Raw genomic sequence first — 25,052 nt, 5'->3', positions numbered from 1 at the left:
AATCATAGAATTATACAACACATAAGCAGACCCTTTGGTCCAACTCATCCATACCCATCAGATAATCAAATTAATCTAGTTTCTTTTTCCAACATTTGGCCCATATCCCTCTAAACCCTTCCTATTAATGTACCAATCCAGATGCCTTTTAAAAATTGTCATTGTATCAGCCTCTACAACTTCCTCTGGCAGCCCATTCCATACACGTACCACTCCCTGTGTGATAAAGTTACCCCTTTTACATCTTTCTCCTCTCACCTTAAACCCATGCCCTCTAGTTTCCTATCCCAGGAAAAAGACCTTGGGTATTCACCTATCCATGCTCCTCACGATTTTATGAATCTTTATAAGGTCACTCTGATGCTCCAGAGCACCAGCCCCCACTTATTCAGCCTCTCCCAATAGCTCAAACCCTCCAATTCTCTTAAAGAAGGTGACCATTCAGTCGTTTGAGTCTGTCCCTCTTCAAAATTGGGTGAAAGGTTTTGAGTCGATGGTCACCCTCTCCCTCTCTCCCCCCGCCCCATCTCCCAATTACCTCCCCCTGCCTACTTTTCACCAAAGACAGTAGACCCAGTATCCTGATGGGTATGAAACTTCCTCCCCCAGAAGGCTGGAACCCTTCCTCCCAGACAGCATTGTGCAGGCTGGGTCTGTGTTCAAAGCTGGGGATTGCAGATTGAAGCAAAGCAAGGGGACTGGGCAGGGCAGTGCAACTGGGAAAGTGCTTTGCTCCTGTTTACTGGTGGATTATGTTTGAGGAACTGGATGGCCTCCTTGATGAAGACCAGTGGTTGTGGTTAATCTGCTCCAATCCACTCACCACAATGTTCTGGACCATGTTGTGTACCATTGCCCTCTCTGCATGCTAGATTTCACAAAAATCTATTATAGAGGATTAATCTATTATATTATTAATCTATTATAATCTATTTTATATATATATATATATAAATCTATAATATTAATCTATTATAGATTATTAATCTATTATATTAATCTATTAAAAATCTATTATAGAGGATTGTCAAAGGATATAGCAGGATATAGATCAGTTGCAGATATGGGTGGGTAGTAGCAGATGGAGTTTAATCCGGGTAAGTGTGAGGTGCTGTGTGTATACAGTTAATAGCAGGACTCTTAACAACATTGATGCACCAAGGATCTTGATATCCTGGTCCACAGCTCCCTGAAAGCAGCCACACAAGTAGATAGAGTGGCAAAGACAACATATGGCCTACTTTCATTCATTGGTGGGGACATGGAACATAAAGTCAGGAAGACATGTTGCAGCTTTATAAAACTTTGGTCAGGCCACACTGTCAATTCTGGTCTTCACCTTACAGGAAGAATGTGGAGGCTTTGGAAAGATGTAGGGGAGGTTGACCAGGATGTTGCCTGGATTAGAGGGTGTGAGCTATAAAGAGAGTCTAGAAAACCTCGGGTTGTTTTCTCTGGAGCAGCAGAGGCTGAGCGAAGACCTGATTAAAGTTTATGAGATGCACAGTCATAAGCTTTTTCTCAAAGTTGAAATGTCTAATTCGAGAAGGCAGGTATTTAATGTAAAATAGGAGATGTGAAGCGCAGGTGTTTTACACAGAGAGTGGCATAGAGTCCTACAGCATGGAGACAGGCCCTTTGGTCCAAACTGGGTATAGCAGTCGGAAACTGAGAAACAAAATTTCAAGGAGATCTCAGTTATCTGTAAGAATAATAGGGTGGTTATGGTAGGGGATTTTAACTTGCCAAACATCGACTGGGACTGCCATAGTGTTAAGGGTTTAGATGGAGAGGAATTGTTAAGTGCGTACAGGACAATTTTCTGATTCAGTATGTGGATGTACCTACTACAGAAGGTGCAAAATCTGACCTACTCGTAGGAAATAAGGCAGGGCAGGTGACTGAGGTGTCAGTGCAGGAGCACTTTGGGGCCAGCGACCATAATTCTATTAGTTTTAAAATAGTGATGGAAAAGGATAGACCAGATCGAAAAGTTGAAGTTCTAAATGGAGGAAGGCCAGGTTTTGGGTAAGAACTTTCAAAAGTTGATTTGGGTAGATGTTTGCAGATAAAGGGAGAGCTGGAAAATGGAAAGCCTTCAAAAATGAGATAACAAGACTCCAAAGACAGTATGACCCTGTTAGGGTGAATGGCAGGATTGGTAGGTGTAAAGAATGTTGGATGACTAGAGAAATTGTATTAAAAATGACAACACCAGGTTATAGTCCAACAGGTTTATTTGGAAGCACTGGCCTTTGGAGCACTGCTCCTTCATCAGGTGGTTGTGGAGTATAAGATCGTAAGTCTTACGATCATAAGTAGCTCCCTGAAAGCTAGTGCTTCCAAATAAACCTGTTGGACTATAACCTGGTGTTGTGTGATTTTTAACTTTGAACATCCCAGTCCAACACCGGCACCTTCAAATTATAGAGAAATTGAGGTTTTGGCTAAGAAAAAGAAGGAAGCATATGTGAGGTATAGACAGCAGAGATAAAATGAATCCTTCGAAGAGTATAAAGGTAGTAGGAGTATACTTAAGAGGGAAATCAGGAGGGCAAAAAGGGAACATGAGATAGCTTTGGTAAAGAGGGTTAAGGAAAATATAAATATATTAAGGAAAAAGTGGTAACCAGGAAGAGAATAAGCGTCTTAAAGATCATCAAGACAGACTTTGTGGAACCACAGAAGATGGAGGAGATATTAAATGAGTATTTTGCATCAGTCTTTACTGTGGAGAAAGACATGGAAGGTATAGAATGTGAGAAAATAGATGAAAAATGTCCATATTACAAAGTAGGTGGTGCTGGATATCTTAAATTGCATAAAAGTGGATAAATCCCCAGGACCTGATCGGGTGTACCCTAGAACTCTGTGGGAAGCTAGAGAAGTGATTGCTGGGCCTCTTGCTGAGATATTTGTATCATCAATGGTCACAGGTGAGGTGCCGGAAGACTGGAGATTGGCTAATGTGGTACCACTGTTTAAGAAGGGTGGTAAGGACAAGCCAGGGAACTATAGACCAGTGAGCCTGACCTCAGTGGTGGGCATGTTGTTAGAGGGAATCCTGAGGGACAGGCATTGGGAAAGGCAAGGACTGATTCAGGATAGTCAACATGGCTTTGTGCGTGGGAAATCATGTCTCACAAACTTGATTCAGTTTTTTTAAGTTTTAACAAAGGGGATTGATGAGGACAGAACAGTGGACGTGATCTATATGGACTTCAGTGGGATGTTCAATAAGGCTCCTAATGGTAGACTGGATAGCAAGATTAGATCATACAGGGAGAACTAGCCATTTGGATTCAGAACTGGCTCAAAGGGGTGGAGGAGTCCAGAACTAGAGGTTTGTTTTTCAAACTAGAGGCCTGTGACCAGTGGTGTGTCAAAAGGATCGATGTTGGGTCCACTGCTTTTCGACATTTATATAAATGATTTGGACGTAAACATAGGAGGACAGTTACTAATGATCAAATGGGTCAATGGGCTGAGGAGTGGTAGATAGAGTTTAATTTCTATAAATGTGAGGTGCTACATTTTGGAAAGGCAAATCAGAGCTGGAATTGTACACTTAATGGTAAAGTCTTGGGGAGCGTTGCTGAATAAAGAGACCTCGGAGTGCAGATTCATAGCTCCTTGAAAATGGAGTCGCGGGTAGATAGGATAGTGAAGGCGGCGTTTGGTATGCTTTCCTTAACTGGACAGACAACTGAGTACAGGAGTTGGGAGGTCATGTTGCGGCTGTGCAGGACATTGGTTTAGGCCACTGTTGGAATATTGCGTGCAATTCTGGTCTTCCTTCTATAGGAAGGATGTTGTGAAACTTGAAAAGGTTCAGAAAAGATTTACAAGGATCTTGCCAGGGTTGGAGGGTTTGAGGAGGAGGATTTGGAGGAGAGCTTGAATAGGCTGGGGCTGTTTTCTCTGGGGTGTCGGAGCTGAGGGGTGACCTTATAGAGGTTTATAAAATCATGAGGGGCATGGATAGGGTAAATAGACAAAGTCTCTTGCCTGGGGTGGGGGAGTCCAGAACTAGGTTTAGGGTGAGAGGGGAAAAATTTAAAAGGGACCGAAGGGGCAATTGTTTCATGCAGAGGGTGGTGCGTGTTGTGAATGAGCTGGCAGAGGAAGTGGAGTAGGTTAGTACAATTGCAACATTTAAAAGGCATCTGGATGGGTATATGAATAGGAAGGGATTAGAGGGATATTGGCTAAGTGCTGGCAAATGGGACTAGATTAAGCTAGGTTATGTGGTCGGCATGGATGATTTGCACCAAGTGGTCTGTTTCTGTGCTGTACATCTTTATGATTCTATGACTCTGTGGCCCATGCTGACCAAAATGACCACATATGCTAACCCCATTTCCCTGCACTTAGCCCGTATCCTTCGAAACCTTTCCTATCCACGTATTGTCCAAATGCCTTTTAAATTTTGCTAATGTACTCACCTCAACAACCTCCTCCATATGCATCCTCTGTGTAAAACAATTGTCCCTCAGGTTCCCTTTTATTCTTTCCCCTCTAACCTTAAACTGATGCCCTCTACTCCGCTGTTCCCTAAACCTGAGAAAAAGACTGAGTGTTTTCACCCCAGCCATGCCTCTCAGGATCTTATACACTTCTATAAGGTCCCCCCTCAGTATCCTACACTCTCAAGAAAAAAGTCTTTGCTTGACCAACCTTTAACTCAGTCCATTGAGTAGGCAACATCCTTGTAAATTTCTTCTGCACTTTTTGCAGTTTAGCAAGGTGATCAAAACTGAACACTGTACTCCTCAGCAACGTCCTGTATAATCGCAACATAACTTCCCAACTTCTATACTCAGTGCCCTGACTGATGAAGGTCAGTGTGTCACTGCCCTGTCTACCTGTGACTCCACTTTCAGAGAATCATGCACCTCAACTCCAAGGTCCCTCTGTTCCTTTACATTTTTTAATGCCCTATCATTCACCATGAAACTCCTGCCTTGATTTGACTTTCCAAAATGAAGGACCTCACACTTATCTACATTAAACTCTATTTGCCATTTCTCAGCTCACGTCCCCAGCTGATCAAGGTCCTGCGACAATTCCTGATAACCTTCCTCATTGTCCATGATACTGTCTATTTTAGTGTTATCTGCAAACTTTCTAATCTTGCCTTGTACATTCTCATCCACATCATTGGTATAGATAACAAACAGCAATGCGCCCAACACTTAATCCTGAGGCATTCCATTAGTCACAGGCCTCCAGTCCGACAAGCATCCTTCCACTATTAGCCTCTCCTTCCTACCATCAAGCCAATTATGCATCCAATTTGACAGCTTGTCCTGGATTTCATATGATCTAACCTTCCAGAGCAGCCTAACATGTGGAACCTTATCAAAGGCCTGATTGAAATCGATACAGACTATGTCTACCACCCTGTCCTCATCAACTTTCCTGGTCACTTCATCAAAGAACTCTAACAAATTTGTTGATCTCCCACTCACAAAGCCATGCTGATTCCTCCTAAGCAAACCCTGCCATTCCAAATGCATCTTATCCAATCTTATCTCTCAGAATCTTCTCAAGTAAGTTACCACAGCTGTTAGGCTTACTGGCCAGGGTTTTCTTTGTGGCCTTTCTACAACATTCACTACCCTCTGGAATGCCTGGAATGTATTGCCAGGAGTAGTGGCGGAGGCAGACATGAGGTGCATTGAAGGGCTTTTAGACAAACACATGAATAAGCAAGAAATGGCTGAGTATGGACCACGGGCAACCAGAGGGGATTAGTTTAACTTGGCATCTTGTTCGGTACACCACTGTGAGCCAAAGGGACTGTTCATGTGCTGCTCTGTTCTAAGTTCTATATGTTCTAGAAAGAACTTGTACTGACTGTCATGTTCTTCTCCATGTCCAGGACCTTGTATTTATGTTGCTCTGCGATACACAGAGTGGCTGTGTGAACCCGTTGATAAATCTCTTCCCCCTGCCTCGTCTGGAATGTGAACAGTCCTTCCCCAGTGTCACACAAGCTGCAAAACACAAAGACACCATTCAGTCAGGGAGAGGCACTGAGGGCAGTGCTGGAGGAGACATTGTCATAGAGACAGCAATGTCCACAGAGAGAGAAAGAGAGAGAGAGAGAGAGAGAGAGAGACATCCCACCCTCCTCACCCCATGTCCACATCCTGCCCCCACTCCCTCTGTCACCCCGATTCTCCCAACCCTATTCCGCTCCTGACACCTCCTCCTATCCCCAATACCTCCTCTTTCCATAATAACCTCACTCCTCCCCCTCATCCATTAGCATTCCTCCTTCCTTCCTCAGCCAGACTACCCCCTTTACTCACTCACTCCACTCTTCTTTCTTCCATATCCCTACCTCTATGATCCTAATCCCTCCTTTACCTTGTCCCCCAATCCCTCTGTGCTGTCTCCCCCTCTTTTCTCATCCTCCCCATGCCCCCATTGCTCTCTCAATATTACCTTTCTTTGTTTAAATTCCCCCAACCGCCCACAAGGCTGAACTGATTTGAAGATGGAAATAACCTACACCACTTTTGGGAAAGCTGAGCAACAAGTATTCTGTGCAAGAACCAGCTCCAGGCGCAGGCAGCTGAACGTGGTTGGGCCAAGGACACTACCGTGAGGAACACCTACAAAGGTGCCCTGGAGATGAGATGAGTGACTTCCAACACCACAACCATCTTCCTTTGTGTCAGGTATGACCCCAACCATTAGGAAGTTTGCCCCTGGATTCCATCTCTGCTTTGGTTCTTTGATGACACATTTGGCAACATGCAGCTTTTATGTTAAGGGCTGTCAATCTCACCTCACCTCAGGAATTTAGCTCTCTTGTCCACGTTTGAACCAAGGCTGTAATGAATTTCGAACTCAGTGGCCCTGACAGACCCAAACTGGGCATCACTGAACAGATTGTTGCTGAGTAGGTGCTGCTTGATAACACTGTTGGTGACACCTTCCATCACTTTACTGATCAATGTGAGTGGTCGAGAGTGTGGTGCTGGAAAAGCACAGCAGGTCAGGCAGCATCTGAGGAGCAGGAGAATCAACGATTCGGGCATAAGCCCTTTATCAGGAATAAGGCTTGTTCATTCTCCTGCTCCTCGGATGCTGCCTGATCGGCTGTGCTTTTCCAGCACCACACTCTCGACTCTGACCTCCAGCATCTGCAGTGCCTCACTTTCTCCTGATCATTGTGAGTAGCCTGATAGGGTAGTGGTTGGCCAGATTGGATCTGACCTGTTTTTGAGTAGAGGACATACCTAGGCTCTTCCATCATTGAGGCTGGGGATATTTGTGGAGCCTACATCTTCAGTGAGCTTTGTAAATTGTTCATCTGACTGGATTCCTGACTGGATTGCAGTGTTTAAATCTGATCTGTTGGTTGTGGGGTCGCTTAGCTCAGTCTATCACTTGCTGCTTATGCTGTTTGGCACACAAGTAGTCCTGTTTGGTGACTTCACCAGGTTGACATCTCATTCTTGGGTATGCCTGATGCTACTCCCAGCATGCCCTCCTGCACTCTCCATTGAACCAGGGTAATGGCAGGGATATTCCAGACCATGAGGTTACAGATTGTGCTGGAGTACAATTCTGCTGCTTATGATGGCCTGCAGCACCACAAGGATTGTCTGCTTCCTTGATTGGTCATAGTGGCAGAAATTGGAGAATAGGGCAAAAAATGGCAGATGGAGTTCAATCTGGGCAAAAGTGAGGTGATGCATTTTGGAAAATCCAATTCAAGAGCAAACTATACATTAAATGGAAAAGCCCTGGGGAAAATTGATGTACAGAAAATTGATCAGTGTATTCAGGTCCATTGTACCCTGAAGGCAGCATGCAGGTCGATGGAGTGGTCAAGAAGGCATACAGCATGCTTTCCTTCATTGGATGGGGTATTGAGCACAAGAGTTGGCAGGTCATGTTACAGTTGTAGAAGACTTTGATTCAGCCATATTTGGAATACTGCGTACAATTCTGGTTGCCACATTACTTTGGAGAGGGTGCAGAGGAGGTTCACCAGGATGTTCCCTGGTATAGAGGGTGCTAGCTATGAAGAGAGGTTGAGCAGATTAGGATTATTTTCATTAGAAAGACTGAGGTTGAGGAGAGATCTGCTTGAGGTCTACAAAATCATGAGAGGTATAGACAGGGTGGATAGCAAGAACCATCAAAATGTGGGCGGCACGGTGGCACAGTGGTTAGCACTGCTGCCTCACAGTGCCAGAGACCCGGGTTCAATTCCCACCTCAGGCGACTGACTGTGTGGAGTTTGCACATTCTCCCAGTGTCTGCGTGGGTTTCCTCCGGGTGCTCCGGTTTCCTCCCACAGTCCAAAGATGTGCAGGTCAGGTGAATTGGCCATGCTAAATTGCCCGTAGTATTAGATAAGGGGTAGATGTAGGGGTATGGGTGGGTTGCGCTTCGGCGGGGCGGTGTGGACTTGTTGGGCCGAAGGGCCTGTTTCCACACTGTAAGTAATCTAATCTAATCTAATCTAATCTAAACCTTTTTCCCCCCAGAGTGAGGGACTCAATTACCTGAGGTCACAAGTTTAAGGTGAGAGGGGAAGGTTTAGGGGAAATATACATGGAACAGAAGGTGCCTGGGACAGAGGTGGTAAAGGTGGGCACAATAGCATCATTTAAGCTGTACCTAGACAGATACATGAATGGGCAGGGAGCAGAGGAATACAGATCTTTAGAAAATAGGTGACAGATTTAGATAGAGGATCTGCATCAGCACAGGCTAGGATGGCCGAAGGGCCTGTTCCTATACTGTAATTTTCTGTGTTCTTTGTTCTCTGACAGGAGACAGGTATCACACAGAATCATAAAATCAAACAGTACGAACAAAGATATACCACTACCTGCATTGATCCCCTTCTCCCATACTAGCCCCTATCGCCTTGAATGTTATGACATTTCAATTCTCACCCAAATACATTTTAAAGATTGTGGGGTTTCCTGCCTCAGCTACCTTTCTAGTGCATTCCACCTTCTGGGCGAAAAGTGTAACGTCAAATCCCCTGGAAACCTCCTGCCTTTCATTTTTAAATTATTTCCCCATTTTCTTGACCATCACTTAAGGGGAACAGCTCCTTTCTATTCACCTTGCCCATGTCCCTTATGATTTTATACCCCCCTATCAGATTTGCCTTCAACCTTCTTTGCTCCAAAGAAAACAACCCAAGCTTATTCAGCCTCTGTTCATGGCTGAAATGCTTCATCCCAGGCAACATCCTGGTGAATCATGTCTGTACACATCCTTCCTACAGTCGAGAGTGTTGTGCTGGAAAAGCACAGCAGGTCAGGCAGCAACCGAGGAGCAGGATAATCGACATTTTGGGCATAAGCCTTTCATCGGGAGTGAGAGGCATCCTTCCTATATTGTGGTGACCAGATCTGCACACAGTACTCCAGGTGTGGCCGAGCCAAAGTCCTATACAGGGCGAAAGTGAGGACTGCAGATGCTGGAGATTATAGAGTCGAGAGTGTGGAGCTGGAAAAGCACAGCCAGTCAGGAATCAGCAGGAATTCCTGATGAAGGCCTTTTGCCCGAACATCGATTCTCCTGCTCCTCGGATGCTGCCTGACCTGCTGTGCTTTTCCAGCACCACACTCTTGACCCAAAGTCTTACACAGCTCCATTATGACCTCTTATACAAAATGCTTCAACTGATAAAGGCAGGTGTCCTATATGCCTTCTTAAGTATTGTACTAACATGTGCACAAGCACTCCAAAATCCCTCTGTTCTCTGAGCTTCCTATTGTCCTGACATTCATTGCCTACTACCTTGTCTTGTTCCTTTTCCAAAGTGCATACCTTCACATTTATCAGTCTTAAATTCCTTCTGACTAATCCACTTATATCCTCCAGTCTTTGTGTTATCTGCAATCTTACTTACCACCTCTCTCACGTTCTTATCTACACCATTTATGAATATCACAAACAATAAGGGATGCAGCACAGATCCCTGGACACTACACACCAACTTCCGATCACACAAATGGCCTTCTACCACCACCCTCCTTCTCTCTGTCAGATTTGGATCTGGTTTGCCAAATTATCCTGGTTCCCATGATCTGTTTTTATCAGGGGCCTTGTCAAAAGCCTCACTGAAATCCATGTAAACTACATCAACTGCCCAACCCCCATCCAAACACTCGATCATTTCCTTGAAGAATTCCACCAGATTTGTCTGGCATAATTTCCCTTTGACAAAACTTTGCTAACTATTTCTGATCAAACCCTGTTTCTCTAAATTTCTCTCCCTCAGAATCTTCTCCAACAATTTCCCTACCATGGATGTAAATATCACTGATGTGTAGTTTCCTGGGTCCATCTCTATCACCCTCCTTGCAAACTGCAGACAAAGCTTGTTTAAGAGACTTGACCATATCTGGAACTGACAATCAGTGAGGGTCTGTGATGATCTATGAAAAGATCTGTGATGATCTGTCATGAGCTGAGAGAATCTGTGAAGATCTGTGAGAATTGCGAAGACTTGTGAGGATCTGTGAAGATTCACTATGGTCTATGAGGATTGGTGACAATCCATGAGAGCCTGTGTGGATTAGCGGTGATGGTGCCATACAAACAGGATTTCTTTCCTTGAGAGTTCTCTTGATGACATGCTTTGTCAGAAATGTTTGCTATGTATGATGCAAGGAAGTTCAAAGTTCAAACTTTGCAGGTTGTCTTTATCTTTCCTTCTTCCCATGCCTTCACCCAATACTTTTGGCCTCATTTCGTCCCCTCAGCCTGTTCCCTTGTCCTCCATCCTCATGTCTTCTCCCCTCTCCCTTCGACCTCTCCCCGGTCTCCCCACTCCCACGCCTCAGAAGTATGTTCCTACCGTCCAGCTTCAAAGGTGAAGCGTGTGTTGTCACGGCCGTATCTACGCAGTGAGCACAGGGGCCAGCTGAGCAGTTTGTTGCGGGTGTTGTGAATATCCCAGAGGTAGATGTTCTCATGTGTGATCTGCATCATACACTCTCCATAGACATCCAGGTTTGGGGAAGGGATGAGGTAAACATTGAAACGCTCTGTCAGGAAGATGACAAAGACTCCAATCAGGACAAAGTGCTGGCCACCTCAATAACAATAACAATGGCAGCTACATTGACATCGAGGCAGCCACACCCCATCACTTCACAAGAGCTCAAATGAATACAGACAGGACAGCGATATGAAAAGTTTATAACAAAGGAAAAATGGCAGCCAGCTTGTGCAAAACAGGATCTGATAATCAGTGAGGGTCTGTGATGATCTATGAAAAGATCTGTGATGATCTGTCATGAGCTGAGAGAATCTGTGAAGATCTGTGAGAATTGCGAAGACTTGTGAGGATCTGTGAAGATTCACTATGGTCTATGAGGATTGATGACAATCCATGAGAGCCTGTGTGGATTAGCGGTGATCTAGGATGATTTGTGATGATATGATGATCTGTAAGAATCTGTGGGAATCTATGAAAGCCTGTGAGGATCTGTCAGAATATCTGTGATAGGCTGTGAGGACCTGAAAGGATCTCTGGAAATCTGTGATCTGTGCGGGATCTCAGAATTTGAGAGAATCTGTGATGATCTGTGAGTATTTGTAAGAAAATGCCACGATTCTATGACGATCTGTGAGAATCTGCCATTCTGTGATGATCCTTGAAGATCTGTGAGAAGTTGTGAGAATCTGTAAAGACCTGTGAGGATCTGGTGGATGATCTGTGATGACCTGAAAGGATCTGTGAGAATTGTCACAAATCTCAGTCTCAGTTATAGAGTCGTAGAGTCATAGAGAAGGAAACAGACCCCTCGGTCCAACCCGTCCATGCCGACCAGATATCCCAATCCAATCTAGTTTTGGACTCCCCAACCCCAGGGAAAAGATTTTGTCTATTTACCCTATCCATGCCCCTCATAATTTTATAAATCTCTATAAAGGTCACCCCTCAGCCTCTGACGCTCCAGGGAAAACAGCCCCAGCCTGTTCAGCCTCTCCCTGTAGCTCAGATCCTCCAACCCTCACAACATCCTTGTAAATCTTTTCTGAACCCTTTCAAGTTTCATAACATCTTTCCGATAGGAAAGAGACAGAATTGCACGCAATATTCCAACAGCGGCCTAACCAATGTCGTGTAAAGCCGCAACATAACCTCCCAACTCCTGTACTCGATACTCTGACCAATAAAGGAAAGCATACCAAATGCCTTCTTCACTATCCTATCTACCTCCGACTCCACTTTCAAGGAACCTGCACTCCAAGGACAAAAAGTAGAGAACCCAGCACCGATCCTTGTGGCACTCCACTGGTCACAGGCCTCCAGTCTGAAAAACAACCCCCCACCATCCTCCTCTGTCTTCTACCTTTGAGCCAGTTCTGTATCCAAATGGCTAGTTCTCCCTGTATTCCATGAGATCTAACCTTGCTAACCTGTCTCCCATGGGAACCTTGTCGAATGCCTTACTGAAGTCCATATAGATCACATCTACTGCTCTGCTCTCATCAATCCTCTTTGTTACTTCTTCAAAAAACTCAATCAAGTTTGTGAGACATGAATTGCAGCTGCTGTCAATATATGGGAGTTTGCAACTCAGAAAGCTCAGCTCAATGGTGTGCCTGAGTGCCCAGCTCCAAGGACGGCAGACTGCCTTTCTTGAGGAGCATTCATGAACTGTTCCTAAAAGCTAAGTTTACATTCCAGATTTATTCATGAATTGAAATTTCACCAGCTGTCAGGTTGGGAATTGAGCCAACGCCCCCTGAACATTAACTTGGGGTTCTGCATTACCAATTCAGTGAGATTCCCACAATGCCATCATCTCCCTTTTTTACAAGGCATCTAATGGTTTTTGACAATGCAGTATCAAATACATCAATAAATCCAGATGGAGTTTGTACATCAACAGTGTTCCCCCACCAGCTCATTACATTCTTAAAGCACACAAATACATTTGTCAAAAATTAATTCCTTTTCACAAAACTCTGTTGACCTTGTCTGATTCTCAGTGTCTGACTACTGTACCTTGGATTATGGATTTGAATCTTTTCTCAATGACACGACCTTTTCCTAGTTGACCAATAGTCTCCTGCTTTTTGACTGCCTCATTTCTTGAACTGAGGTGTTAGACTTGCAGGCTTCCAATTTTCTGGTATTTTGGTGTTTTGCAAAAATTACACCCATTGCATCCACCAAACCTTAAACCTCTTCTTTTAAGACCCTAGGATGTAGGCCACAGATACAGGGGACCTGTATTTTCAGTCATAGAATCCCTGCAGTGTGGTAAAAGGCCATTAGGTCCAACAAGTTCACACCCTCCCTCCGAACAGTAACCAACCTAGACCCATTCCCCAACCCTACTACTCTACATTTACCCGAGTAATGCACTTAACTTACACATCCCTGAACACTATGGGTAATTTAGTATGGCTAATTCCCCTAACCTGCACATCTTTGGAATGCGGGAGGAAACCGGAGCACTCGGAGGAAACCCATTCAGACACAGAGAGAATGAGCAAACTTCACACAGACAGTAACCCAAGGCTGGAATCAAACCTGGGTCCCCGGCACTGTGAGGCAGCAGTGCGAACCACTGAGTCATCGTGCCTAGTCCTATTATCTTGCCCAGTACTTTTTCCCTAATGATCTCGATTGTTGCAAGTACTTTTCCTCCCCTTTCTTTTCCTTGAGAGGCCTGCTTTTCTACTATTCTCAGGACCTTTTTGTGTCTTGTACTGTGAAAATGGATACCAAGTACTTATTCAAAGCCTCTAGTATTTCCTCATTTCCCAGCATTCATTGCCACGTCACCCTCTAAGGCACCAAAATCACTTAAGTTACTCTTTTCCTTCATCAATACTGCTCGAAGCTATTACTGTGTGCTTTGTGTTTTTTGACAGTTTCCTCAATTACTTCACCTTCTCCCTTTGATTTCCTCAGCGATTCTTTCCTGCTTTCTGAATTCTGCATAACTTTCGGATCTATTGTTAATCCTTTCAGCATCATATATCTTTTCTTTGAAAGGATGCCAATTCCTTCACTACAATTGGTTTGTCCGACTTGCAGAGTCTTTCTTTCACAACGGAGTCAGTTTTTTGTTACATTTTAAAATATCCTTTAAATGACTTCTTCTTCTGTAGTGTCTTAACTTTTAACTATTTTCCTGTTCCATTTTGGCTGACTGTGTATTTATATACCTCTACTTATCTTTACTGACATTTAAGACATTGCTTCACACTCCAGCTTCTCACAATCAAGACCAGATCTTTTCCTAGCAGCACGTTAGGTATTCCTACACTGAAATACTGCAGCAATTTAAAAAGTCACTTCACTGCCACTTTCTGATTAGATTCCCTACAGCGTGAAAACAGGCCTTTCGTCCCAACAAGTCCACACTGACCTTCTGAAGAGTAACCCACCCAGACCCACTTCCCTCTGATTAATGCACCTAACACTGTGGGCAATTTTAGCACGGGTAATTCACTTATCCTGCGCATCTTTGGGCTGAGACAGGAAACTGGAGCATCCAGAGAAAACTCATGCAGACACAGGGAAAATGTGCGAGCTCCACACAGGCTGGAATTGAACCTGGGACCCTGGTGCTGGGATGTAGCAGTGCTAACCACCGAGCCACCATGCCACCCTCTCCAGGGTAATGTGACGATGCTGTCACTTTAAAAGATCATTTTGTCTTGGTTTCTTTTTTGAAGAAAGGTCATAAAAGAGAGGCACCTAGCAGTTTATCAGAACCAATAAACTAAACTACTGTGAGACCTTCATGTGTTTTTTTATACAGTTGAACAATGGAAACAGACCGAATTAGTGTGGCCAGCTCTCACAGACCAGACCTTTTATTTAGTTGTGGTATCAGAAGTTGTTTGGGATCTTAGAAGAGTTGGAAAGTTCAGTGAATGGTTCCTAGCTGCTACTTTCTCTGAAATCTCTCTTGATGTTTTCTTCTCCTGGATTGGAGAATTGCATGTAAGAATCTGTGTCTGAACTAGCCTTTTTGCTAAGTGGTGTGGTTATGGCACGTATATTGTATTAGCAATAGCTACTGTATCTATTACTCTGATCAGTTTTCCAATAGTCGTTATGCTAAATTCCTTTCTTTTGTTTGTATTTTAACTATACTGTTTCATTCAATGAGGTTTAACTTAACACATGGTAGTTTGACCAGTCGCACAGCATCTGGAACACAGCACTTCACATCTCCCTTTAAAATAAGAGAAAGGTTGGGTCTAGGCTACCTGCTTAAAGTACTTTGAGGGGGTCTGATCTGGTCCATAACAGTAATTAAGAATGGGCAATAAATGCTTGGCCTGGATAGAAATGAACATGAAAAGCTGGCTTAGGTAGTGACACCCACAACCAATAACCAAAAATAAAGAGATCATTCAACCATATATACACACACACACACACACACACACTCAGATACAGACAGACACACGCACACACAGATACAGACAGACATACACACATACACAGACACAGGCGTACACATATACAGACACGCACAAGCACAAACACATGCACAGATGTGCGCGCGCGCACACACACACACACACACACACACATAACACTTCGACTGATTGACAGGGTGAGATTCTCACCGTTTTGTTCACACATAACACCAGCAGCAAGCAGATCTGGCTCGCCCAGGGTGATATCGTTGAGTCTCGCCCCGAGACATTCGATGGAGAGAATTTTGTACCATTCCTCAGCTTCCAGCTCTGTGAGCAATCGTATGATCAGTTATACTATTCTCGAAACATTAAATCACAAAACATATCTCATAAAGAAGAGAAGGACAAATGCCACTTTGCAGGGTACATTGTCATAGAGGTACAATCCACAGGCACTGACACACACTCATTGCTGTGTGTTGACATCTAGCTGCTGGTAACATCACCCAAAGCCTGAGAAAAAGATGTCTCACAACAACAGCACTTGTGATGTCGAGCCACCTTGGGTGCAATAATCACTTGACTGAAATGTTCCATTTCTGGGCAGAATTTTACATGAGGAGAAAGTGAGGACTGCAGAGTGCTGGAAAAATACAGCAGGCCAGGCAGCATCCAAGGAGCAGGAGAATGAATTCCTGAAGAAGGGTTTATGCCCGAAACGTCGATTCTCCTGCTCCTCGGATGCAGCCTGGCCTGCTATGTTTTTCCAGCACCACATTTTTCAGAATTTTACATGAGCATGGATTCCTCCCTCAGGAACCCTTACACCAGAAGGTGAGCAATCTTCTAGAAAGCCTATCACTCTCTCACACACACAGATTCTCACTGGGGTACAGTATCTCACACACACACACACACACATTGGGGTACAGTGTCCCAAATATAGACTGACTCTTACGGTGTACAGGTCCCACACAAATACTGACTCTCACTGGGATGCAGACACCACACAAACACTGACTATCAGTGAGGTAGGGGATCCCAGACACTCACTGACTCTCACTCGGGTACGGTGTCCAAACCACACACTGACTCTCAGTGGGGTACGGGTCCCAAGCACACACATTGACTCCCATACATTCACTGAGTCTAACTGGGGTTCGGTGTCTCTTACATACACACACTCTCTCACTGGGGTTGGGGATCCCCCATACATTTGGTTACAAGTTCCACACAAACACTGCCTCTCAGTGGGGTATGATGTCCCCCCCACACATGGACTCTCAGTGGGGTACTGTGTCCGACACACACACACTTCCTCAGTGGAGTACGATGTTCCACATATAGACTCGACTCTTACTGCGGTACCGGTCCCACAGCCTCACTGACTCTCATCGGGGTACGGTGTCCCAGACACACACTGACTCTCACTCAGAAAATGAGTCCTACACATGAGTCCTCACTGACTCATGCTGGGGTACAGGATCCCACACACACAGTGACTCTCACTGGGGTATAGTGTCCCACACACACAGTGACTCTCACTGGGGTACGGGATCCCACACACACAATGCCCTAATGTTTACTCTGCTTAACTCAGTTAAGGTTGTATATTCTGTGACTTAGCTCCTCTGACCTGTCCCAGCTGTGTGTAGGGATCATATGGTACTATCAATGTGCCTCTGTCATATTCTCAGTATATCTGTGCAATTGTCACAGTTTACCTGTGTTGCATGCACAACGTTGCTAGATAACGTTGCAGTGACTTGTGTCATCCTCAGTATACCTGGATCATACTCACAGCATACGCGTGTCATACCCACACACGTGTGTGTGTCACATTCACAGTTTACGTGTGATACACTGACAGTGTGCCTGTGTCATACCTGAGTCACAGGTAAAGGTGCGGGACGTGTCATCGCTGAATATGAGGGCTACAGCCTGGCGTTTAGTGTCCTTCGGTAAGCGGGTAACGTTTTTAACATTACTGATCTCAGTCACCTGGGCATGGAGAGAACATCACACAGAGTCAGTGAGTGAGAGTGAGAGTGTGTGAGAGAGAGAGAGAGAGAGACAGCTAGACAGAAAGATAGAGAGAGAAGGAGGAAGACAGGGAATAACAGATGAGTGAGAGTGAAGGACACAGTGAGAAAGAGAGCGAGTGAAATGGAGTAGGGAGAAAGAGAGAGAGGCGAAGAGAAACAGTGTGGAAGACTTAGAGAGAAGCAGATATCAACTGACAAAGGAAGTCATGCAAAGGTAGATCCAGAGTGAGAGGAAGAGAATAACCGACAGAGTGTAAGACAGAGAAGTGACAGAGTGAGAGTCAGACAGAATGTGAACAAACCGAGAGGGAAAAGAAAAACAACAGAGACAAAGAGAGAGAGTTGACATTGTCAGCAACTGGAATAGTGCAGAAAGAAATTCATAATGACCTCAGGAAAAGTGAATTACTTCACGGTTGGCATCTGGAACCCAGTGCAAGGCACCATGACACCGGGCTCAGGTGGTAACCCAGGAACCGAGCGGCATCAGGTAGTAGTGTTGGCATTAAATCAACAAACAATCAAACCAGCGGCACGGTGGCTCAGTGGTTCGCACTGCGGCCTCACAGCACCAGGGGACCCAGGTTCGATTCCAGCCTTGGGTGACTGTCTGTATGCAGTTCGCACATTCTCCTTGTGTCTGCGTGGGTTTCCTCCGGGTGCTCCAGTTTCCTCCCACAGTCCAAAGATGTGCAGGTTAGGTGAGTTGGCCATGCTAAGTTGCCCATAGTGTTCAAGGATGTGTAGGTTAGGGGTAAATGCAGAGTAACGGGAAATGGATTTAGGTGGGATACTCTTCAGAGGGTTGGTGTGAATTTGTAGGGCTGAAGGGCCTGTTTCCATGCTGTCGGGATTTGATTCTATTCCATTCAAAAACAATGCCCAGGCAATGGAGACTGCTGCTTTCATGTTCAGCTGATAAATGAGGAACATAGGGGATTACGGCAAGAGTGGGCCATTCGTCCCTTTGAGCCTGTTCTGCTATTCAATAGGATCTCAATGTGGCTGGCTGTTGTCTCATCTCTGCTTTCCTATCTGTCCCTTATAATCATTGACTCCCTTATCAGTCTAAAATCTGTCAACAAGAATATATTCAATGACCCAACGCCCCAATGCTCCCAGGGAATTGAATTCCAAACATTCACAACCCTCGGGGAGAAGGAATTCCTCATCTCTAGTTAAAATGGGAAGATTCCTAAATTTTAAACTTTGTTCTCTTGATCTTGTGTCCTTCCTAAGAGGAGACATCTCCCCAGTATCCAGCCTCACTTCCTCATGATTTCCAATGTTTCAATGAGATTCCGCTCTTTCTTCTAAACTGCAACTGGTGCAGGCCTAACCTGTTCAACTGGTGCAGGCCTAACCTGTTCAGCAGTTTCCCATAATGCAAACCTTCATCATCAATATCAGGAAAGTGAACCTTTTCTGAGTCCCTTCCAATGCAAATATACCATTTATTTTTTTAAACAAGAGGAGGCCAGTACTGTACATAATACTCCAGATGTAAATCTGCAATTCAAATCCCTGCTTTTACATTCCATTTTCTTTGCAATAAATGACAGGAAATGACAGCTCTGAAGAAGAGTCATTGGACTCAAAATATTAACCGTGTTTTTCTCTCTCCACAGATACTGTCAACATTTTATTTATCTATCTTAAGACCACGTTGACTTATTATAATCATGCGATGCCTTTGTAATGATTGAGACTGCCTCAAAATAGATTCCTCAACCAAAGTTGAGAGGTTAATTGGGCAGCAGTTTTGTCTCTCTCCCTATTTTTTGGAAGGCTGAATTAGGCAGTTTAAACTCCTGAAACCAAAGAAAAATCAGACCATCATTACTAATACATTCACTATTGCTTTTAGAGGGCATTTCAGAGAGACCCTACTGATGTGAGACTGGAGCCACAAGCTAAACACCAAAGGATTAAAGGAAACAAAGGCCAGTAGGTGTTGGGGATTAATAGGTTCATTGTATAAAGTCCATGAAGACATGCCTGATGTTTACATAACGGTGGAGCTGGGATGCATTACCTTCTCCACCATGATATTTTGACTTGAACCCCAGTTTTCTGTTCAGTTACAGTGCCTCAATGGGCTGCTTTATTTTTGCATTATTCAATTACAGTCCCACTTCTTCATTGCAGTTTATTGTGGAGACATTGTGAAAGGGTGAAAGAGATTGTGAGAGTGAGAGAGAGAGTGGTTGAAAGTGTGAGAGAAAGTGTGAGAGAAAGTGTGGAAGGTTGTGTGAGAGCGTGCGCGTGAGCGCATGGAAGCAAATGTGAGAAAGAGTGAGAGAGAGAGTAAGAGTGTGTGAAAGCATAAAAGAGAGTGCAAAAGAGTTTGTGAGAGAATGTGAGAAAGTGTTTGAGAGCATGAAAGAGACCGAGTGAGAAAACATGTAAAAGAGAATGTGAAAGACTGAAAGTGTGTGAAAGACAGAGTGTGAAAGTGTGTGAGAAAGATTGTAAGACAGTGAGCGAATGTGAGAGGGTGAGAATGCTGAAAAGTGCGAGTGTGAGAGAGAAATTGAGAGTGTGTGTGAATGTAAAAGAAAAAATGAGAGAGAGAAAGAGAGCGCTTAAAGGAGAGTGTGAGAGATTGTGAGTGAATGTGAGAGACAGAGTGAGAGAGAGATGGTGAGAAAGTGAGAGAATATGAAAGATTACAGGAAAGTGTAAGAGAATGTGAGAGAAAGTGTGCAAGTACGTGAAAGATAGTTTGAGACATTGTGAGAGACAATGTGAGAGAATAATAGAAACACTACACTGTGGAAGTAGGCCATTCGGCCCACCAAGTCTGCACTGATCCTCCAAAGAGTATCCCCACCAAATCCACCCCTCTATCCCATAACCCTGCAATTCCCATGGCAAATCCACCTAACCTACATATCCCTGAACACTATCGATAATTTAGCACAGCCAATTCACCTGACCTGCATATCTTTGGACTGTGGGAGGAAACCGGAGCACCCAGAGGAAACCTAGGCAGCCAAGGGGAGATTGTACAAACTCCACATAGACAGTTGCCTGAGGGTGGAATCGAACCCGGGTCTCTGGCACTGTGAGGCAGCAGTGCTAACCACTCAATCACTGTGCCAAATATGAGAGACTGTTAGAGTGAGCACGAAAGATTGTGAAAGAACAAACAATGACAGTACAGTACAGGAACAGGCCCTTCAACCCACCAAGACTGTGCCGACACATCATCCCTTTCTAAACTAAAAACCTGTTGTCTGTACATGGCCCATATCCCTCTGCTCCCTGTCTATTCATATATCTGTCAAGATGCTGCTTAAACATTGCTTTTAAAACCACCTCCCCTGGTAATGCATTCAGCCATGCTCTGTGCAAAAAAACCTGCCTCTCACATTTCCTTTAAACTTACCCCCTTTTACCTTAAATCTATGTCCCTTAGTAATTGACATTTCTATCTTGGAAAAAAGCCTCCAACTAGCCACTCCATTGATGCCTCTCAATATTTTGCAAACTTCAATCAGGTCACACCTTATCCTTCAACTTCCAAGTGAAAACAAACCAAGTTTGTCCAATCTCTCCTCATAGCTAACATCCTCCATACAAGTAATCATCCTGGTAAACCCTGCACCCTCTCCAAAGCCTCCATATCCTTCTGGTATGTGGCGACCAAAATTGTACACAACACTCCAAATGTGGCCCAACTAAAGTTGTGTCAGCTGTAACATGATTTGACAATTTCTACACTCCATGTCCTGCCCAAAGAAGGCAAATAATCCATCTGCCTTCCTGACCACCTTATCCACTTACGTTGTCACTTCCAGGGAACTGTGGACCTGCATGTCGAGATCCCTCTGCATGTTGATGCTGCCAAGAGTTCTGCCATTCTTTCCACCTGCATTAGATCTCCCAAAATGCAACACCCCACATTTGCTCAGATTTAAATCCATCTGCCATTTCTCTGTCCAAGTTTCTAGCCTATCTGCACTCTGTCTATATCCTCTGTCATTCCTCTTCACTATCCAGAGTTCCTCAAATCTTTGTGTCATCCGCAAACTTACTAATCAGGTCACCCACATTATTCCCCTATCATTTCAGCCAGGGTCACAGCACTGATCCTCTGGAGAACACCTCTGGTTATGGATCTCTGGTTAGAAGAACACCTTTCCACCATTACTCTCTGGCCAGTTCTGTATCCATCTCAGCAGCTGCTTTATTCATTTGTGGGATTTGGACCTCGCTGGCTGGCTGGCTGGCCAGCATTGATAGCCCATCCCTCCTTGCCCTTGAGAAGTTGGTGGTGAGCTGCCTTCTTGAATCGCTGCAATACACTTGCTGTGGGTTGACCCACAATGCTGGTATGGAGGAAATTCCAGGATTTTGACCCAATGACTGTGAAAGAATGGCAGTATATTTCCAAGTCAGGGTGGTGAGTGGCTTGGAGGGGAACTTGCAGGTGATGTAGTTCCCAAGTACCTGCTGCCCTTGTCCTTCTAGGTGGAAGTGGCCGTGGGTTTGGAAGCTGCTGTCTAAGGATCTTGCGTGAATTTCTGAAGTGCATCTTGCAGATAGTACACACTGCTGTTACTGAATGCTGGTGGTGGAGGGATTGAATGTTTGTATAATCAAGCAGGTTGCTTTGTCCTGGATGGTATCGAACTTCTTGAGTGTTGGAGCTGCCCCCATCCAGGCAAGTGGGGAGTATTCCATCAGACTCCTGACTTCTGTCTTGGGAGATGGTGGATAGACCTTGGGGTGTCAGGAGGTGAGTTACCCACCACAGTATCCCTAGTCACAGACCTGGTATTGTAGCCACGGTGTTTATGCAGTGAGTCCAGTGGAATTTCTAGCCAATGGCAACCCCAAGAATGTTGACAGTGAGGGATTCAGTGATGGTAATACCATTGAATGTCAAGAAGTGCTGGTTAGTGTCTCTTATTAGTGATGGTCATTATCTGGCATTGTGTGTCGTGAATGTTACTTACCACTTGTCAGCCCAAGCCTGGATACTGTCCAGATCTTGTTGCATTTGAGCATGGAGTGCTTCAGTATCTGAGCAGCTGAAGATTGTTGGGCCTAGGACACTACCCTGAGGGACTCCTGCAGTGATGTCCTGGAGCTGAGATGACAGACCCTCGCCAACCACAATCCTTTGTGCCAGGTATGACTTTAACCAGCAGAGAGTTTGCCCCCAATACCCATTGACTCCAGTTTGGCCAGGGCTCCATGATGCCATACTCAGTCAAATGTGGCCTTGGTATCAAGGACTGTCACTCTCACCTCCCCTCTGGAATTCAGCTCTTTTGCCTATGTTTAAACCAAGGCTGTAATGAGATCAGGAGCTGACTGACCCTGGTGAAGCCCAAACTAGGCGTTACTGAGCAGGTTGTTGCTGAGCAGATGTTGCTTGATCGCATTGTTGATGACCCCTTCCATCATGATGATGGAGAGTAGACTGATTGGGTGGTAATTGGCCAGGTTGGATTTGTCCTGCTTTTTGAATACAGAACATACCTGCTGGGCAATTTCTCCACATTGTCAGGTAGATGCCAATGTTGCAATTGTACTGGAAGAGCTTGGCTTGGGCTGTGACAAGTTCTGGAGCACACGTCTCTTCACCTTTTGTATCAGCTTGCTATGAGGGACCCCACCAAAGGCCTTGCTAATGTACATGTCGACAACATTTACTGCCCTGCTGTCTTCAGTTCGGGTTCTCACATGCACTCAAATGTGCTGACACAACACATTCTCTCTCATACGTTCGCGCTCTCTCACACACACTCAAACAATCACTATCACTCTGTTTCACAGTCTCTGACGTTCATATACACTCACTCACACCCTCTGAACTAGGCAAGATCCTGCTAAACTCTGTACCCTCTCCAAAGTCTCCATATCTTTTTAATAAAGTGGTGAGCAGAACTATATGCAATATTCCAAATGTGACCCAACTAAAGCTTGATAGAACTGCAACATGACCTGCCAACGTTTATACTTGATGCTATGACCAATGAAGGAAAGCATGCCAAACGCCTTCTTGCCCACCTTATTCATTTGTGTTGCCACTCTCAGGGGACTGTGGAGTGAGCCAGACACACAAACATTCTCTTGTACACTCAAACTCACCCTTGCATACCTTCCCTCCCCCACACACAATGATACATTCACCCTCACACACACACACACACGTTGACTCTCCTGCTCGTCTGATGCTGCTTGATTTTTGCAGCTCTACATTTTATTGACTCAGACCCCTATGCACACACACATACTCACCCACCAACATACTCTCTCACATACACAATCCCATACAGATTTAGACACATATGCACACGTACATACACTAACATTCATATGAAGAATCAGTCTGATCAAAACAGGCTGAATAGCAATAAACATTCAGTCACCTTAAATGGTATGACGAGAGTCACAGAGGAAGACAGGGGGTCCATAGTACATAGAACATAGAACAGTACAGCACAGGAACAGGCCGACCATGATGCCATTCTAAACTAATCCCATCTGATTGCACATGTATCCCTCTATTCCCTGCCTATTCATGTATCTAAATGCCTCTTAAACATTGCTATCATCTCTGCTTTTACCAACTCCTCTGGCAGTGTCTTCCAGGTATCTTCCCCACTCTGTGTAAAATACTTTCCTCTCACATCTCCCTTAAACTTTTCCCCTCTCATCTTAAGCTTATGCTCCCCAGGACCTGACATTTCTACCCTGGGATAAAGACTCTGACTATCAGCACCTCTCATAATTTTATATACCTCCAGCAAAATAGGACATGCTAGCAAAAACAATGCAAGTTTGCCCAACTTTTCCTTATAGCTAATACGCTTCACCCAGATGACACCCTGGTAAATCTATTTTGCACTGTGTCCAAAGCCTCCACATCTTTCCTGCAGTGTGGAGACCAGAACTGCCCACAATACCCCAAATGTGGTCTAACTAAAGTCTTATACAGCTGCATCATGACTTGCCAACTTTTATACTGAAAAGAGAGAGACACAGAGAGTGACAAAGGGAGACAGAAGTTGAGAGAGAGAGAGAGAGAGAGAGAGAATGAGAGAGAGAGAATGAGAGCGAGAGACAGAGAGCGAGAATGAGACAGGATAAGGATTATGAGGTCACCCTGGTTTTTACCTTGGGACTCGCTTTGAGATTGGCTGCTTTCTCATCGGGATATTTCTCTAACCTTCGGGGTCCTTTGCTGGACGATGTTTTGAAGATGAGCCAACACCGTCGGTAGATCTGAAAGGAGAAAGAGCACTGAGCATTTTCCTGATCTTCTAAGAATCATGGCACAGGATCCCCTGGAATCCAACTACAGGTTTCCCTGCAATCTGAGCACAGGATCCTCAGAACCTTGGAGATCCAGCCTGAACGCAAACAAACCTCACCTCAGAGATCCAAGCCCACAGACCCCAAACATCAGACCCATCCCACAGGACAGAGTGCAAGGGTCTGGGTGAAGGCCAGGTTGAGGAACAAGGTTAGCAAGAGGGTCAAACTGAGGATAAGGAATGTGAGAGTCAGAGTTTAGGTGGAGATGGGGATCAGGATGAGGGTCAGTTTGTCCGTCAATATGTGATAGAACACTAGATTGTGTTAAAAGGCAGA

The 25,052-nt window shown here is 44.7% G+C and overlaps 1 protein-coding gene across 5 annotated transcripts in view; it reads right to left on the bottom strand.

The window, feature by feature from the left end:
• Positions 1-25,052, bottom strand: part of dok4 (docking protein 4) — an 88,501-nt gene that overhangs the window by 7,169 nt on the left and 56,280 nt on the right. For 4 of the 5 annotated variants that reach the window (XM_072547545.1, XM_072547548.1, XM_072547544.1 and 1 more), the window contains 5 exons: positions 24,576-24,683; positions 17,283-17,397; positions 15,604-15,723; positions 10,850-11,039; positions 5,861-5,999 (listed from right to left, as the gene is read on the bottom strand). In XM_072547545.1, coding sequence (XP_072403646.1) covers positions 5,861-5,999; positions 10,850-11,039; positions 15,604-15,723; positions 17,283-17,397; positions 24,576-24,683 — 672 coding nt within the window. The remainder of the gene's footprint in view (positions 1-5,860; positions 6,000-10,849; positions 11,040-15,603; positions 15,724-17,282; positions 17,398-24,575; positions 24,684-25,052) is intronic. The other variant, XM_072547547.1, reaches the window with a different exon arrangement.

This window comes from Chiloscyllium punctatum, chromosome 26 (genome assembly GCF_047496795.1).
Source record: "Chiloscyllium punctatum isolate Juve2018m chromosome 26, sChiPun1.3, whole genome shotgun sequence".
In the NCBI taxonomy this organism is placed as follows: Eukaryota; Metazoa; Chordata; class Chondrichthyes; order Orectolobiformes; family Hemiscylliidae; genus Chiloscyllium; species Chiloscyllium punctatum.
Note: the sequence above shows the minus strand (reverse complement) of the source record. Positions and strands in the feature narration are given on the sequence as shown.